Below are 17,675 nucleotides of genomic sequence, written 5' to 3'. Positions count from 1 at the left end.
AGCGTCTCTGCCCATTTTTTAATCAGGTTGTCTTCTTGTTGTTGAGTTCTATGAGTTTCTTACTTATTTGGGTATTAATTTCTTATCAGATATATGATTTGCAAACATTTTCTCTCGTTCTGTAGGCTGCCTTTTCATTTTGTTGATTGTTTCTTTTGCGATGCGAAGCTTTTTAGTTTGATGTAGTACCACTTGTTGATTGTTGCTTCTGTTACCTTTGCTTTTGGTGTCACCTTCAAAAAATTATTGCCAAGACCAGTGTCAAGGAGATTTTTCCCTATGTTTTCTTCTAGGAATTTTATGGTTTCAGGTCTTACATTTACAGCTTTAATCCATTTTGAGTTAAGTTTTATGAGTGGTGTAAGACAGGAAGCCAGTTTCATTCTTTTGCACGTGAAAACCATTTCCCAACACCATTTATTGAAGAGACTGTCTTTTCCTCATTGAGTATTCTTGGTTACCTTGTCAAATATCAGTCAACCATATATGCATGCATTTATTTCTGGGCTCAGTTCTGTTCCATTGCTCTAATGTGTCTGTTTTTATGCTAGTCGCATTGTGTTTTGATTACTGTAGCTTTGTAATATAGTTTATAATCAGGGAGCATGATGCCTCCAGCTTTGTTCTTTTTTCTCAAGATTATTTTGGCTATTCATGTTTTTTTGTAGTTTCATAACAGTTTTAGTATTGCTTGTTCTATTTCTGTGAAAAATGCCATTGAAATTTTAATAGGGATTGCATTGAATCTGTAGATTGCTTTGGGTATTATGGACATTTTAACAATATTCTTCCAATCCATGAGTACAAAACATCTTTCCAAACATTTTTAAAGTTCATACAAATGAGTGATATTTTCTGCAGGTTCTTTCTCTCGCTCTCACTCTGTCTCTCACAATAGTGTCAGAGTCCTTACTGGTCTTTTCTGGCCCTAGAACTCTAGAAATATTTTTCACAAGTATCTTCTTCCTGCATACCTAAATTGAAATTACACTGTAGTGCAAATGTGGCGGGGGCAAATATTTCACCCTCCTTGTCAAAATATGTTATGAAATTGGAGGCTTTAACTTTGCAAGAAATAATCAGAATGTATATTTATTAAATAATAACAAAAATTTTCATTTTGTATATTGTTGAATCTTTTTGAGTACCTACCATAATCTGCCTTTTTACAAATGTATTCAGTGTTATAGATGTTCATTTTTACTTAATGGAACTGTAATTAATCTCTTTTTTTTATTGTACAGAAATTTACAGCAACAATGTCAACACCAGATAAGAAGGCCTCACAGAAGATTGGTTTTCGATTACGTAACTTACTCAAGCTTCCCAAAGCACATAAGTGGTGCATATATGAGTGGTTCTACTCAAATATAGATAAGTATGTATCATGGCTCATATCACAAGTATCATTTGAACCAGAAGTTTAAGATTTTCAAATGTTAAAAGCCTCAACCTTTTCTAGAGGTCTATTTTGATTCTGTTTTTTTTCCTGAATTTCTTTTTCTATTCCTCATTCTAGTTTGATCCATTTCCATTTTTCATAGTTTTCTTCCCTCCTCCCCCTTTTGGGGAAGAAGTTGTTATATGTTTTTCTGAAAAATCAAATGAAAGTATAATCTCCATATTATAATTTACAAGGACTATGGAGTGGAGATACCCTAAAAACAAAGCACCATTATTTGTAGTGAATGGGACTTGTTTTATAAATCTTGAGATTTTAAATGCTAGTATAATAGTAGAGAAACAGTTATTAATGGTAAAAGTGATTCAGGAAGATTTTTATGAGTCTTTCTATTTGGGGGATGATATTTATGCATTTTAGTTATACGTAAATGTTTAAGTAGAACATAGTAAGAGGTTTGGGTGAAATGCAATTATTCAACAACAGAATTTATTGAGGAAAAATTCTGATTCCTCATCCACCACAATCTAATCTTATCTAATCCATGCCAGTCAGTGGTGCTTGCTTTGCTGACTGCTTATCTTTATTTCCTTTCTCTGCTTTCACCAGTTGCCTACTCTGAACCTTGTGAACCTCATGAACATTCATATTTAAGCCCAAGACATTCATGTGTCATTGCTGAGACTGGTTCCTGGTTTCCCAAACTCATGAATAAAATTGTTTTATTTTTGTCCACAAATTTTTTCTTAGGCTTAAGAGAGCTCTCAGGGTGTCCTAGTATGATCCGAGTTCTCGATTTCCCAAGAACTAATCTAACCCTCTGGAGTCCCCCAGTTTTCTAAAGCTGATTTACTCTCAAAGAGAACTCCCTGGTGATGGTGTTACTTTTGGGACAAAGATATTTTGTAGCTAACATTGTTTATCCTCACCAGATATAATGATAATGCCAAGATAACCTCTGGAAGGATAGACTCCTACAGGAGATTTTTAACAAAAATCAGTGTCTCTTGGAGTCTCAAGCACAGACAGTATTTCTTGAGTAACTTTTACACATTATTTGTTTCGTAAATGCAAAGGATTTAGTTTAATTTTAACACTTGGAATTTGTGCCTGTTTTGGGTAGAAGTGAAAGTTTGGCATCTTGTGATTCATATGTTGAAAATTGGAATGCATGTTTTGAATATTATGGCTCTTAAGTAACACATTGTATATTAACTATTAAAATACCATTTCTGTTTTACAGACCACTTTTTGAAGGCGACAATGACTTCTGTGTGTGTCTAAAGGAATCTTTTCCTAATTTGAAAACAAGAAAGTTAACAAGAGTAGAATGGGGAAAAATCAGGCGGCTTATGGGGAAACCACGGAGGTAAAAATAATGTTTTTATTTAAAGTAAAATTAATAAATTAGTTGGTAGTATCATTACCATATTGACTTTTTCATCTTCAAAAGGACTAGTACCAAAACACAACTTTCCAGAATAGTTATATGTTAAATATATCCTACTGACCAACATTAATGTAGCTGCTTTTTATACTTATGCATCTTATAATTAAATGAACAATTTCATTTTTGTTCAGGTCACAGTCTTTGAACATAATTTTGTCATATTATCTATGCTCCTCTATGTTCCAAAAAATATTTAAGAATGCACTAAAAATCATTTAATGAGGCTATAAGGTTATGCATACATTGTTATTACCTTTTGTAAAACTCTTTTTATCACCTCAAGAACCTTTCCACAAATGCATGTTTTACTTTATATAAAAACAAATCAAGGGCTTCCCTGGTGGCGCAGTGGTTGAGAATCTGCCTGCCGATGCAGGGGACATGGGTTCGTGCCCCGGTCCGGGAAGATCCCACATGCCGTGGAGCGGCTGGGCCCGTGAGCCATGGCTACTGAGCCTGTGCGTCCAGAGCCTGTGCTCCGCAATGGGAGAGGCCACAACAGTGAGAGGCCCGTGTACCACAAAAAAAAAAAAAAAAAAAAACAAACAAACAAAAAAACAAATCAAGTGAATATATCCAATATATATTCTTACTTCCTGAGAATTACTTTTTGTGTTAAACTGCTTTTCCTTTTCTAGTGTTATCTTGCTTTCTTAACACATCAGAAAACCTTATATTACTTTTGAGTGAAATTTTGCAGTATACTATCATTAGTCTCATATTATGTCTGTCTGCCTAGTAAAAGCATGTGTAAGACTTTTTCAGTTTAAATGGTGGGGAAATTCAGAGAAGACTTGGAATTATAAAGTGACTTGGACAAGTAGGTACGGAATTTAGTTTTCATGATTTCTGTAGATAGTACTGAAATTCAAGGAGAACTTTTCATTGAACTGGTAGTATTTTATTTTATCCCTTGTATTGAAAGATGACATTGCTGCTGATGTTTTAAATATTTCCCTCATTTATAAGAACAAATCAAAATGTGATATGTTAGTGTGTTTCATACAGGTAATTTTTGGTCTTTGGTAATTACTTTAGGCCATTTGGGGGCTTTTTGCTGTGACTTTACATGTTTGAGTAAATTAAGCCACACTGTTTCTAATTATTGTCAGAATGAGATATTAGTCACTCCTTATTTTATTGTTAAGTTATAATTCTGCAGTTTGTTTGTCATCATAATATTTCTCTTATTAATTTATTCTCTCTTATGTTACCATAACATTGTTGAATTTTATAGTCCTTTACTTCATCAAGGTAAATTAATAGTTGAAATGAAGTCTTTATTTTCAACAAAAGTTTATAGTTTTTCTTTTCTCTGAGGAAGTTGAGGTACACTACAAATTATTGATACAATATACTTTTCCAAATATCCTTAAGAAAAGTAAAATAAAATACCAAGAAGGAGCTTAACAGGAAATGTGCAGGATACAAATGAGGAAATGGGAAGACATAGATGATCTTGGATTAGGATACTCAGCATTCTAAAATCAGTCCCAATAAAAATATCAGTAGGCCCCCCCTTTTTTTTACTTTAAACTAGATCAACTAATTCTAAAATTCACATATAAGAGGAGAAATCAAGCAGGAAGATCCAGGAAAATTCTGAAGAAGCAAAGTAATAAAGGGAGACTATGTAGTATCATACATACATATGTAGTATGTATTATCACCTATTAAAATAGATATAATGTGATCATAATCAAAATGGTGTTGTAGTGGTACATGCATAGAAAAATGAATTAAAAAGGAGAGAAAGCCCATGAAACTAACACAACATTGTAAATCAACTATACTCCAATAAAATTAAAACTAAAAAAAAAAAAAGAGAGAGAGAGAAAGTCCAGATAGAATCATAGATGTCTACAGGAATTTAATACATGATAACAGTGGTTGCATCTCAAGCACATAGGGGAGAGAGGGGTTAAATTACTTATTTAATGGATACTGAGACCACTCTGAAGCAATCTAAGAAAACACAAGTTGGTTTCATATCTCATACCTTATACCAGGAAAGATTTGAAAAGGATCAGAGATTCACATCTTTAAAATGAAACAGTAAAACCACTAGGGGAACCTGTAGGAAAGTTTTGCTTAATCTTGAATTGGAGAAGATCTTTCTAACAGGCCCCAAAGCTGGGAACCATAAAAGAAAATATCGATAAATTTGACTTCATAAAAATAAAAACATTTTGCATTGCCCCCATACAAAAAATCCATAAACAAAGTCAAAAGACAATAACAGAAATATTTATAATTCTTATCACAAAGGACTAATTTCCAAATATATGAAGAACTATGTATGAATCAATTTAAAAAAGTCAAATAACCTATAATAAAAGTGTCTTTATATGACAGTACATAAGAAAGGAAAAAGAAATGGCTCTTCTGAACAGATGAAAACAGTTCAGTCTTACTCATAGTGAGAAATATAAAATCAAATGTAAAATCAGAATACTGTTTTTAACTATCAGATCAATGGAGTTCATAAAGTTTTAATATGTTGGGTTGGCAATGGTGTGGTGAAAAAGTCACTATTGGTGATGAGAGAGTAAATTTATATAACCTCTGTGGAGGGCAATTTGGTAATATCTGTCAAATTTACAAATTTCCATACCCTGTAACCTAGTACTTCTGCGAATTTAGATCACAGAAATACTTGTACATGGGTAAAATGACATGTACAGTAGTATTTGTAGAAGCAAAAGATTGGCAAAAACCTAAGTGTCCATAAATAGAGGAATGATTAGTTAAAGTATGGTACCTCAAAATAGTAGAAAACTCTGAAATCATTTAACTTAAAATCAGAGGAAGTTGGACTTCCCTGGAGGTCCAGGGGTTAAGACCTTGCACTTCCACTGCAGTGTTCGCAGTTCAATCCCTAGTCGGGGAACCAGCATCCCGCATGCTGTGTGGTATGGCCAAAAAAACCCACCAAAAAACAGAGGAAGTTTCTAATGTGCTGATATAGAAGTGATTGCTAAGATACTTTAAGAAAGCAAAATACACAACAGAGCATATTGTAGCTATTTGGGGAAAATAAGAAGGGAACATAAGCAGTTTTTGCTTGTGTATTCCTAAAGTATCAATGAAGGACATCTAGAAAACTTACAGTCATGATCCTCTGGAAGACAGGAAACCGAGGGACAGAGGTATTAGAGTTTTCAGTGCCTTTTGAACCTTTTAAATTAGAAGCCTATGAATGTATTAACTATGCAAAAATACTATTTAAATAAAATTTGATTGCTGAAAGTGTATATTATATCCAGAATGTATGAAGAACTCTGGAAATTCAGTATTAAGAATCAAACGGGAATTCCCTGATGGTCCAGTGATTAGGGCTCCATGCTTCCACTGCAGGGGGCACGGGTTTGATCCCTGGTTGGGGAACTAGAATCCTCATGCTGCACGGCACAGCTGAAAAAAAAAAGAATCAAACAGCCCATTTAACAAATTGGCAAAAGATTTGAACAGATGATTCACCGATGATATAAGAATATCAAATAAACCAATGAGAGGATATTCAACATAATTAGTCATTAGAAAAATGCAAATTAAAACCACAGTGTTGAAAATTTACTAGACTAAGCCTACCACTTGTTGGTGAGGCTGTGGGGTAACTTGAACTCTTATACACCGCTGATGGGAATATAAAATTGTATAACCACTTTGAAAAAACTGTTTGGCAGTTCCTTTCTTTTTTAAAAGACTTAATTTTTTAAGAGTCGTTTTAGGTTTACAACAAAATTGAGAAGAAGATACAGAGATTTCCGGTTTACTGCCCCCTCACATACATAGCCTCCTCCACTATCAGTGTCCTCCATCAGAGTGGTACATTTGTGACAGCTGATGAGCCTGCACCAACACGTCATAACCACCCAAAGTCCATAGTTTCCATTAGAGTTCACTCTTGGTATTATACCTTCTATGGGTTTTGACAAATGTTTAGTGACATATATCTACCATTATTATATTTTACAGAGTATTTTCACTGCCCTAAAAATCCTCTGTGTTCTACAAATTCACCCCTCTCCCCATCCCCACAACTGCTGGCAACCACTGATATTTTTATTGTCTTCATAGCTTTGCATTTTCCAGAATGTCATGTATTGGGATCACACAGAATGTAACCTTTTCAGATTGGCTTCTTTCACTTGGTAATATGCATTCAGCTTCCTCCATGTGTTTTCATGGTTTGATAGCTCATTCTTTTTGGTGCTGAATAGTACTCCATTCTCTGGATGTACCAGTTTGTTTATTCATTTACCTACTGAAGAATGTCTTAGTTGATTCCAAGTTTTAGCAATTATGAATAAAGATTCTGTAAACATCTATGCAGATTTTTGTGTGGACATAAGTTTTCAACTCATTTGAGTAAAAACCAAGGAGCATGATTGTTGGATTTTATGGTAAGAGTATATTTAGTTTTGTAAGAAACTACCAAACTGTCTTCCATTTTGCATTCCCACTAGAAATGAATGAATTCCTGTTGTTCCACATCCTCACCAGCATTTGAAGTTGTCCGTGTTCCAGATTTTAGCAGTTTAATAAGTGTGTAGTGATATCTCATTTAATTTGCATTTCCCTGGTGGCATATAGTGTGGAGCATCTTTTCATATGCTTATTTGCTAATTGTATATCTTCTTTGGTGATATTTGGATTCTTTGATTTCTTAAAGCGTTAAACACACATTGACCGGATGACCCAACCCTTCCACTACTTTAATCAAGAGAAATGAAAGCATATGTTTGTACAGAAGCCTACACACAGATGATCATATCAACTTTGTCATAATAGCCAAAACCTGGAAATAACCCATAAGTCCACTAACAGGTGAATGGGTAAACAAATGGTGATATATCCATAGAATAGGATGTGTCACAATAAAAAGAAATGAACCAATGATACATACACCAATATGGACAAATCTTAGAATAATTATGCTGAATGAAAGAAGCCTGAAGAAAGAGTATATAGTAGATGATTCCATTTATATAAAACTTTAGAAGATAGAAACTTAATACAGAAAGCAACTTAGTGATTGCTTGAGAAGTAGGAGTATAGAAATGAGAGGAAGCAAAGGAAGAATAGTAAAGTGGCACAAGGAAACTTTGGGGGGCTGATTAATGTCTTTCTATGTTCATTATCTTGACTGTAGTGATATGGATGTATATTTCGTGGCCTGAAAGCTTTCTTTAAATACCTTTGGTTCATCCTAGAATTTGAAAATAGAAATAAGACAGGCCCTAAAGATAAGAGTATATTCAGTATTCATACTTCAAGACAGGAAATATGATTAATAAAAGTTTACATGGTGGCAAGTCTCATCTTTAATTCCTGTACAGATAGGCTCACTGGGTCACAGGGAAAATATCATGTTCTTTTGAATAGAGTATTGAAACTGAACGTTGTTCTTAAGAGGAGACCTGGGATCCAGGTGCAGTTTTGTCAAAGGATGGTGAACAAATCCTCCTGCTTTGTAGGAAGGAATAATCTAGACTTGCTTATGTATCTTTCAGTCTTGCAAGGTCCTGTTCTTAAAAAGACATAAAGGTAATTTACTTTGAAGAGAAAATTATTATTGCTAAGAACCCATTTTTAAATATAGTACTTAAAAGAATGAGAAGAATAAAGAGAGTAGTGAGATGAATGGTCTGACTTGAAGTTTTTATATAGGACAGTTATCAGTTTATATGATTTTTATAATTTATTCTAGATGTTCTTCTGCATTTTTTGAGGAAGAGAGATCAGCATTAAAACAGAAACGGCAGAAAATAAGGCTCTTACAACAAAGGAAAGTTGCGGATGTTTCACAGTTCAAGGATCTCCCAGACGAAATTCCTTTGCCCCTGGTTATTGGAACCAAAGTTACAGGTAGGTGAAGATAAGCTTATTACTATTTTGACTTGCAGCTTTTCACCAAGATAACGTTTATTAGACAAATGGCTTTTATATTTAGAAAGCTTAAACTATAATTCTATAGCAATATTCTGTAGAGGTTACTGTTTCTTAATCTGTGAAGTCTGTTTTTTAAAGAAATTGGATAAAAGTGTACCTTTTCAAAGCAGTGTCTGCCACAACATAAACTAAAGCAAACTGCCACAAAGATGAAATTTAAAATAAGTATAATGTTTAAATTTTAAACATTTTGAATTCTATTTTTGCTTCCACATCATTGATTTTCTTTTCTAACCATTTTTACCTGGTTAGTTCACAAACACCATTGTTCTTGTGATCTTTGGGTTTAGAAGTACTCCATTTCTAATGACTGAATAAAACTAAATTGTTCAGTAGGTAGTTTGCTCAAAATTTTGTAATGATGTAAATTCTGTCAGTTTGTAGGTGGTGATTCTTCTGTGTTCACTTCAGTTACAACACTGAGGGAAATTACCACCAAAACCTCAAGTTTAAGTTAATCCTTAATAATTTGGTGATCTAAAATTACAATTTATGTAATACAAGAAATAACAAGGTGTTAAGTGGGTAGGTAGGGTAGTAATAGTACTGGAAGAGTTTGAAAAATGGTTGGATTAATCAGAGAATATTTTCTGGAGGAAAGGGAACCTTGAATTACATATTTATATTATTATTTTCTGGATATAAAAGTGATACATGTTTCTGTTATATTGTAAAAATGGGTAATGAAAGGAAAGGTAGATAATAAGGAAGAGACTGTATCATGCATATAAAATGCAGTTGGAAAAGAGAGGAATGCATTTAGTCATAACCTGCCATGTATAGAAGTTATAGATGATATATATGGTCTCTCTCTTTGCAAAATTAGTCTGGGAGTGGGGGTGGAGATAGAGTGAGGGAGAGATAGCATTCCTGAAAATATATATTAGTTCTAAAAACCCCATATAAATAAGTACAAAGTCTACAATATAACTACTAATCAGAGAAATGCTGGCGTGAATAGAGTGACACGTAGACCCAATTAGGAAATCCTTAAAAGTTAAGTGCTCCAGCATTTAAGGATTGGCAGTATTATTTGATAAGACTGAAAATTTTACAGTGTCAGTAAGTAGGTACTCATGTCACAATGCAGAATTGGTGGGACTGGATGTGTCAAGATATGAGAAAAGTTTGTAGGAATCAACTACTAGAGCTTTTGAAAGTTTCTGTTTGGTTTAGAGGAGGTGTCAGCATACAATAAAAAATTATTAAACCTGTGAAGAAACATAAAAACATGTTCAAGAACTTAAATGTAAATATGGTCATAATTAATGGGGATATCACAGTAGATAGATGGAAATTACTTAGATAAAACACATTTAAAATTGAAAAGTATAGTGTCTGAAAAGAAAAATTCTGAATGGGCTTAAAAGCATATTAAAAACAGCAAAACCAAGGGTAAGTGAACTTCAGAATAAATCAGTATAAATGATCCATTGTGAAAACATGGAGGAACAAATGGAAAAAACATTAATAGAGCCTCAGAGACCTGTGGGACAATATTATGCAAATAACATACATGTAATTAGTGTTCTTAAAAGGAGAAGAAAGCACAATGGCATGTGGGGAAAAAAAAGACAAAAGATTTGATTTTTTCTTTCAGTTTTTTCGAGATATAGTTGACATACACACTGTAAAGTGTAGGTCATAATGATTTGACTTGCATCCATTACATTTGCCGACCTTGGAGAAGTGGCCTTTTGTGGGAGACCTCCTGTGCTTCCCAGCAGCGCACTCCCCTCTGGTCACCAGAGCTGTGTGCTCTAGGGGTGCCCCCCGTGTGGGCTGCCTGGGTCCTTCTGTTGTGGTGGCCTGACTACTTGTGGGCAGTCTGGTAGGTGTGGCTGGCCCTCCTTCAGCTTGGTGGCTAGGCCCTGCCTTGTGGAAGGCTTCCGTCTATGGGCTGGGGCACCAGGTGGCTGGCTGCAGGAGTGAGTGGGGGTTCCTGGGACTAGTACTGGCCCACTGGTGGGCGGAGCTGGGCTCGGGGTGGGCGGTTGCAGGCTGGGGTCCCAGATCTAGTGCTGGTGGATGGGCTAGTTCCTGGCATGGCCGTCTGTAGGGGCCCGGGATATCCCAAAGCTGGTTATCAGCCCGCTGGTTAGTGGAGCTGGGTCCTGAGGCTGCTGGCTGAGGGGCCCAGTATGTCTGGTGGCCTGCTGTCAGCCTGCTGGTTGGCAGGCCAGAGCCCCTGGTATTCCCTGGGCTAGTGTCCCATCACTGGTGGACAGGGGCAGTTCCTGGGGTGGCTAGCTGAGGGGCCCAAGGTGTCCCAGAGCTGGCATTAGCCTGCTGGTGGGCGGGACTAGGGCTCAGTGGGTGTTGGAGCTAGTACTGGCCTGCTGGTCTGTGGGCTGCATCCAGACACAGCAGGCTGTAGGGCTTTGGTGGTCCTGGGGCTGCTGTCCACCCAGTGGTGGGTGGGACAGGGCACAGGGGATCAGATCCCTGCACTGGTGCTGGCCCCCTTGTAGGCAGAGCTGGGTCCTGGGTTCTCTAGCTGCAGGGCCTGGTGTCCGCCCACTGGTGGGCAGGGCTAAGGCCCAGGGGGTCCCCAGGCTGGTACCCACCCACTGGTGGGTGAGCCTGGGTCCTGGGGCTAGTGCCGGCTCACTGGTGGGTGGAGCCAGTCCCAAAGTCTCTGGCTGCAGGGCCCCAGAACTCCCTGAGTCAGTGTGTTGGTCTCTGGTGTGCGGGGCCAGGACCCAGTGGCGGGTGAGGCTGATTCTGGGGCTAATGCTGGCTCACTTGTGAGCAAAGCCAGGTCCCAGGGTCTCTGGTGCAGGGCCCTGGGGACCTGGGACTAGTGAGGCTCGTTGGTGTCAGTGGCCGGTCTTGGGCCCTCTGGTGGATAAGTCCAGGTCCTGAAGCGGCTATGGGCTCAGGGGCTCCCAGCCGGCCAGCTGGTGGGTGGGGCTGTGTCCCTGCCCAGCCAGCTGCTTGGCCTGAGGTGTCCCATTACTGGTGCAGACAGGCTGGTGGGTGGGGCCGGGTCCCAGCCCTAATAAGCTAGAGGGAGGATTAAAAAATGGCGCTTGCCAGCACCAGTGTCCTCGTGGTTGAACAAGCTCCCAGAAATGGCTGCCACAAGTGTCTCTTTCCCCCCAGTAAGCTCCACTTGGCTCCTGCCTCTCAGGGAGGCTCTCCAAGATCAGCAGGTGGGTCTAACCGAGGCTCCTTTTGAATTACTGCTTCTGCTCTGCATCCCAGAACTTGTAAGATTTTGTGTGCACCCTTTAAGAACGGAGTCTATTTCCCATAGCCCTCTGGCTCTCCCGAATGTAAGCCCTGCTGGCCTTCAAAGGCAGGTGTTCTGGTGTTTGTCGTTCTAGTGCAGGACTTACAGTTTGGAGAGCCCCACGTGGGGTTCAGATCCCTTGCTCCTTGGGGAGAACCTCTACAATTGTTATTATCCTCCCCTTTGTGGAGGTGTTGTTCTTGACTATACTGTGTCTCTGTTCCTCCTACCTGTCCGGTCGTGGTTCCTTTGCATCTTTAGTTGTAGAAGATCATTTTTGCATGTCTTCTGGTCTTTCTCGTCAATAGTTGCTCTGTAAATAGTTGTAATTTTGGTGTGCCGATGGGAAGAGGTGAGCTCAAGGACTTCCTACTCCGCCATTTTGGCCACCTTCCCCAAACTCGATTAAAAAAAAAAAAGTACAGATCCACAGTACTCTAAACCCCAAGCCATATAACCCACGTGTATACAAAACCCATAATTAGACACAATACAGAAAAAATACAGAGCAAATCTTGAAAGCATTCATTAGAAAAACAACATTATATGAGGAACAGTGATATAAACAGCAGCTGACTTCTTACTGGAAAAGAACACTAGATGTTATGTCAAATGAACTTTTCAGATTGAAGGGATACCAGATGGAACCTTGACTACAGTGTAACAGCACCAGAAATAGTAAATATATGTGTAAAATGGAACTGTTGTGTTTGTTTCTTAAATTTGTAGTGAGAGTATACAGTATTAACTGAAGTAGAGTGTAATAAGTAAAGAGTGAATATTATAATCCCTAGAATATTGAGGTTCAGAAACCTTAGTGTGCATCAGATCACCTAGAGGGCTTTAAAAAGACAGATTACTGGCCCCCACTCCAGAGTTTCTGATTCAGAAAGTCAGGGGTAAGGCCTGAGAATTTGCATTTCAAGACGTTTCCAAGTGGTGTTGATGCTGCTGGAGTGGGGCCGTACTTTGAGAACTAGTAAAGGAATTACTTTTAAAAAATCTTTCATTGAGGTAACATTGGTTTATAACATAAGTTTCATGTGTACATTATATTTCATCTTCTCTTTACATTACAGCATGCTTACCACCAAAAGTTTAGTTTCTGTCTCTCACCATACAGTTGATCCCCTTTACCCATTTCACCCTCCCCTGTCCCACCCCTTCCCCTCTGGTAATCACTACTCTGTTTTATGGCTGAGTAGTATTCCATTTACAGTAATCACTACTCTTTTTTTACCATGGAGTAGTATTCCAGTGCATGTATGTGTCTCTGTGTGTAGCATATCTTTGTCCATTCATTCATTGATAGGCACTTGGCTATTCTAAATAATGCTGCTATGAACATAGGGGTGCATATATCTTTTTGAATTAGTGTTTTTGTATTCTTTGGATGAATACACAGAAGTGGGATAGGTAGATCATGTGGTAGTTCTAGTCTTAATTTGGGGGGAATCTCCACACTGTTTCTCACAGTAGCTGCACCAATTTACATTCCCACCAACAGTGTATGAGGGTTTCCTTTTCTCCCGTCCTTGCCAACCCTTGTTATTTCTTGCCTTTTTGATAATAGCCATTCTAACAGATGTGAGGTAATATCTCACTGTGGTTTTTTTAAATTGAAGTATAGTTGATTTACAATACTGTGTTAGTTTCAGGTGTATAGGAAAGTAATTTAATTATACATATACTTTTTTCAGATTATTTTCCATTATAGGTTATTATAAGATATTGAATATAATTCCCTGTGCTGTACAGTAAATCCTTGTTGCTTATCTATTTTATGTGTAGTTTTGTTAATCCCATACTCCTAATTTATACCCCCCACACCTCCCTTTCCCTTTTGGTAACTATAAATTTGTTTCTATGTCTATGAGTCTGTTTCTGTATGGTACATAGATTCATTTGTATTACTTTTTAGATTCCACATATAAGTAATATCATATAATATTTATCTTTCTCTGTCTGACTTACTTCACTTACTATGATATTCTCTAGGTCCATCCATGTTGTTGTAAATATTTTACTCTTTTTTATGGTTGAGTAATATTCCTCTGTGTGTGTGTGTGTGTGTGTGTGTGTGTGTGTGTGTGTGTGTTTGTGTGTGTGTGTGTTTTATACATATATATAAAATCTCACATCTTCTTAAAGTAATCATCTGTTGCTGGGCACTTGGGTTGTTTCCATGTCCTGGCTATTGTAAATAATGCTGTTATGAACATTGGGGTGCATGTATCTTTTCGAATTAGAGTTTTCATCTTTCCTGGGTATATACCCAGGAGTGGGGTTGCTGGAACATATGATAACTCTATTATTTGTTTTTAAAGGAACCTCCAGACTGTTTTCCATAGTGGCTACACCAATTTACATTCCCACCAATAGTGTATGAGGGTTCCCTTTTCTCCACACCCTCTCCAGCATTTTTTATTGTAGACTTTTGATGATGGCCATTCTGACCCATGTGAGATGATACCTCATTATAGTTTTGATTTGCATTTCTCTAATAGTTAACAGTGTTGCGCATCCTTTCATGAGCCTGTTGGCCATCTGGATGTCTTCCTTGGAGAAATGTCTATTTAGATCACCTGCCTATTTTTTTTAAATTTATTTGTTTATTTTTGGCTGAGTTGGGTCTTTGCTGCTGCACACGGACTTTCTCTAGTTGCAGCGAGTGGGGGTTACTCTTCATTGCGGTGCGTGGGCTTCTCATCGTGGTGCCTTCTCTTGTTGCGGAGCATGGGTTCCAGGCGTGTAGCCTTCAGTAGTTGTGGCATGTGGGCTCAGTAGTTGTGGCTCAAGGGCTCTAGAGCGCAGGCTTAGTAGTTGTGGCCCATGGGCCCAGCTGCTCCATGGCATGTGGGATCCTCCTGGACAAGGGCTCGAATCCGTGTCCCCTGCATTGGCAGGTGGACTCTTAACCACTGCGCCAGGGAAGTCCCCTGCCTATTTTTTTTTTTAAAGGAAATCGTATACTTCATTATACCTTTTTGTATGTCTGAAGGTAACTCCTTATAACTTTTTTAAAAAAATTTATTTATTTTTGGTTGCATTGGGTCTTTGTTGCTACACGCGGGCCTTCTCTAGCTGCCGTGAGAGGGGGCTACTCTTCTTTGTGGTGCACGGGCTTCTCACTGTGGTGGCCTCTCTCGTTTCGGAGAACGGGCTCTAGGTGCGCAGGCTTCAGTAGTTGGGGCGCACGGGCCCCCGTTGCCCCATGGCACGTGGGATCTTCCTGGACCAGGGCCTGAACCCGTGTCCCCTGCATTGGCAGGCAGATTCCCAGCCACTGCACCACCAGGGAAGCCCCCCCTGCCTATTTTTTGATTGAGTTGTTTTGGGGTTTGTTTTGTTTTGTTTTGATAGTGAGTCATTGTGGTTTTGATTTGCATTTCCCTAACAATTAGCGATGAATATCTTTTCATGTGCCTGTTGGCCATCTATATGTCTTCTTTAGAAAATCACCTATTCAACTCTGCTGCCCATTTTTTAATTGGGTTGTGTGTCTTTTTGTTGTTGAGTTTTATGAGTTCTTTATATATTTGGGCTCTTACCCAATTAATGGATATATGATTTGCAAATATCTTCTCCCATTTGGTATGTTGTTTTTTCATTTTGCTGATGGTTTCCTTTGCTGTGCAGAAACTTTTTAGTTTTATATAATCCCATTTGTTCAATTTTGCTTTTGTTTCCCTTGCCTGAGGAGACATATCCAGAAAGATATTGCTGAGATCAATGTTACAGAGCATACTGCATATGTTTATTTCTAGGAGTTTTATTGTTTGAGGTCTTGCTTTCAAGTCTTTAGTCCATTTTGAGTTGATTTTTGTATACGATGTGAGGTAGTGGTCTAGTTTCTTCTTTTGCGTTTGGCTGTCCAGTTGAAGGAATTACTTTTAAAAAAGTGTTAAGAGGTATACCTAAAAAGCCAATAGAGGAATTAAATTTGACAAACTAACAAATGCTCAGTTAAGTGAAAAGATGACAGGAAAGAAAGAACAGAGGAGTAGAAAATAAATAGCAAGATGGTAGACTTATATCTAGCCCTTTTAAAATTACATTAAATGTCAATGAACTAAAAACACTACACTGTAGAGCTTATCAGACTGGATTTATTTATTTATTTTTTTTAAAAAAGAAGTCAAACTCAACTACAGTTGACCATTGAACAACATGGGTTTGACAGGTTTGAATTGTGTGAGTCCATTTATATATGGATTCTTTTTTTCAATAAACACACTGGAATTTTTTTTTGAAATTTGTGACAACTTGAAAGAACTTGCAGATGAATTGCTTAGCCTTGAAATATTGAAAAAATTTAAAAAGTTAGATATGTCATGAATGCATAAGATATATATAGACATAGTCTATTTTATCATTTACTACCATATTTTATGGTAGTAAAATTTATCAAAACTTACTTTGACAAACACAGTCCATACATTTGCCATTGAGAGAAATGTAAGCAAACATAAAGATGCCATATTAAATCATAGCTTCATAAAATTAACTGTAGTATACACTGTACTACTGTAAAAATTTTGTAGCAACCTCCCGTTGCTGTTGCAGTGAGCTCAGGTGTTGTGAGTATCTGCTAAAAATGCTGTGTGACAGTAATCATTTCCATGTGATCAGTTCATCTCCAGTAAATTGCATATCGTTGTAAAAAGTGATCTCTTGCAGTTCTCAAGTATTTTTCATTGTGTTTAGTGGAAGACCGTAAACCATGGAGCCCATATGAAGTGCCATAGTGATGCTGGAATTGCTCCTAAGAAGCAGAGAAAAGTCATGGCATTACAAGAAAAAGTTGAATTGCTTGATATGTACTGTAGATTGAGGTCTTCAGCTGTGATTGCCCACTATTTCAAGATGAATAAATGAATACAGTGTAAGGACCACTGTAAAAAAAAGAAAAGGAAATTGGTGAAGCTGTAGCTACAGCTATGCCAGCAGGCATGAATACCTAGCATTTTTTTGAAATATCTTTTTATCTCATAATGAAAATACAGCTTTTATGTGGGTGCAGGATTGATATAAGAAAGGCATACCTGGGCATCCCTGGTGGCGCGGCGCAGTGCTTGAGAGTCCGCCTGCCGTTGCAGGGGACACGGGTTTGTGCCCCAGTCTGGGAAGATCCCACATGCCGCGGAGTGGCTGGGCCCCTGAGCCATGGCCGCTGAGCCTGCGTGTCCGGAGCCTGTGCTCCGCAACGGGAGAGGCCACAACAGTGAGAGGCCCGCGTACCGCAAAAAAGAAAAAAAAAAAGGAAAAGCATACCTATGGACTCCGATATGATTTGAGAAAAAGCAAAGTCATTTATATGACGACAAAGCAAAAGGGAGTGAAAGATCTAAAGCTGGAGAATTTAATGCCAGCAAAGGATGGTTTGATAATTTTAAAAAGAGGTTTGGCTTAAAAAATGTCAGGATGACAGGAGAAGCAGCTTCTGCCAACCAAGAGGCAGCAGACAGCTTCCCAGATGCCATTAAGAAAGTCATGGAGGAGAAAGGTTATCTACCTGAACAGGTTTTTTTGTTTTTTTGTTTTTATTTTGCGCGGTACGCGGGCCTCTCACTGTTGTGGCCTCTCCCATTGTGGAGCGCAGGCTCCGGCCATGGCTCACGGGCCTAGCCATT

General features: G+C 38.1%; 1 protein-coding gene across 1 annotated transcript in view; it reads left to right on the top strand.

Moving 5' to 3' along the window:
• Positions 1 to 17,675, top strand: part of LIN9 (lin-9 DREAM MuvB core complex component) — a 107,067-nt gene that overhangs the window by 19,716 nt on the left and 69,676 nt on the right. The window contains exons 5-7 of the mRNA XM_024130686.3: positions 1,245 to 1,378; positions 2,646 to 2,771; positions 8,566 to 8,723. Of these exons, the coding sequence (XP_023986454.1) occupies positions 1,245 to 1,378; positions 2,646 to 2,771; positions 8,566 to 8,723 (418 nt within the window). The remainder of the gene's footprint in view (positions 1 to 1,244; positions 1,379 to 2,645; positions 2,772 to 8,565; positions 8,724 to 17,675) is intronic.

This window comes from Physeter macrocephalus, chromosome 4, assembly GCF_002837175.3.
Source record: "Physeter macrocephalus isolate SW-GA chromosome 4, ASM283717v5, whole genome shotgun sequence".
NCBI classification, from domain to species: domain Eukaryota; kingdom Metazoa; phylum Chordata; class Mammalia; order Artiodactyla; family Physeteridae; genus Physeter; species Physeter macrocephalus.
Note: the sequence above shows the minus strand (reverse complement) of the source record. Positions and strands in the feature narration are given on the sequence as shown.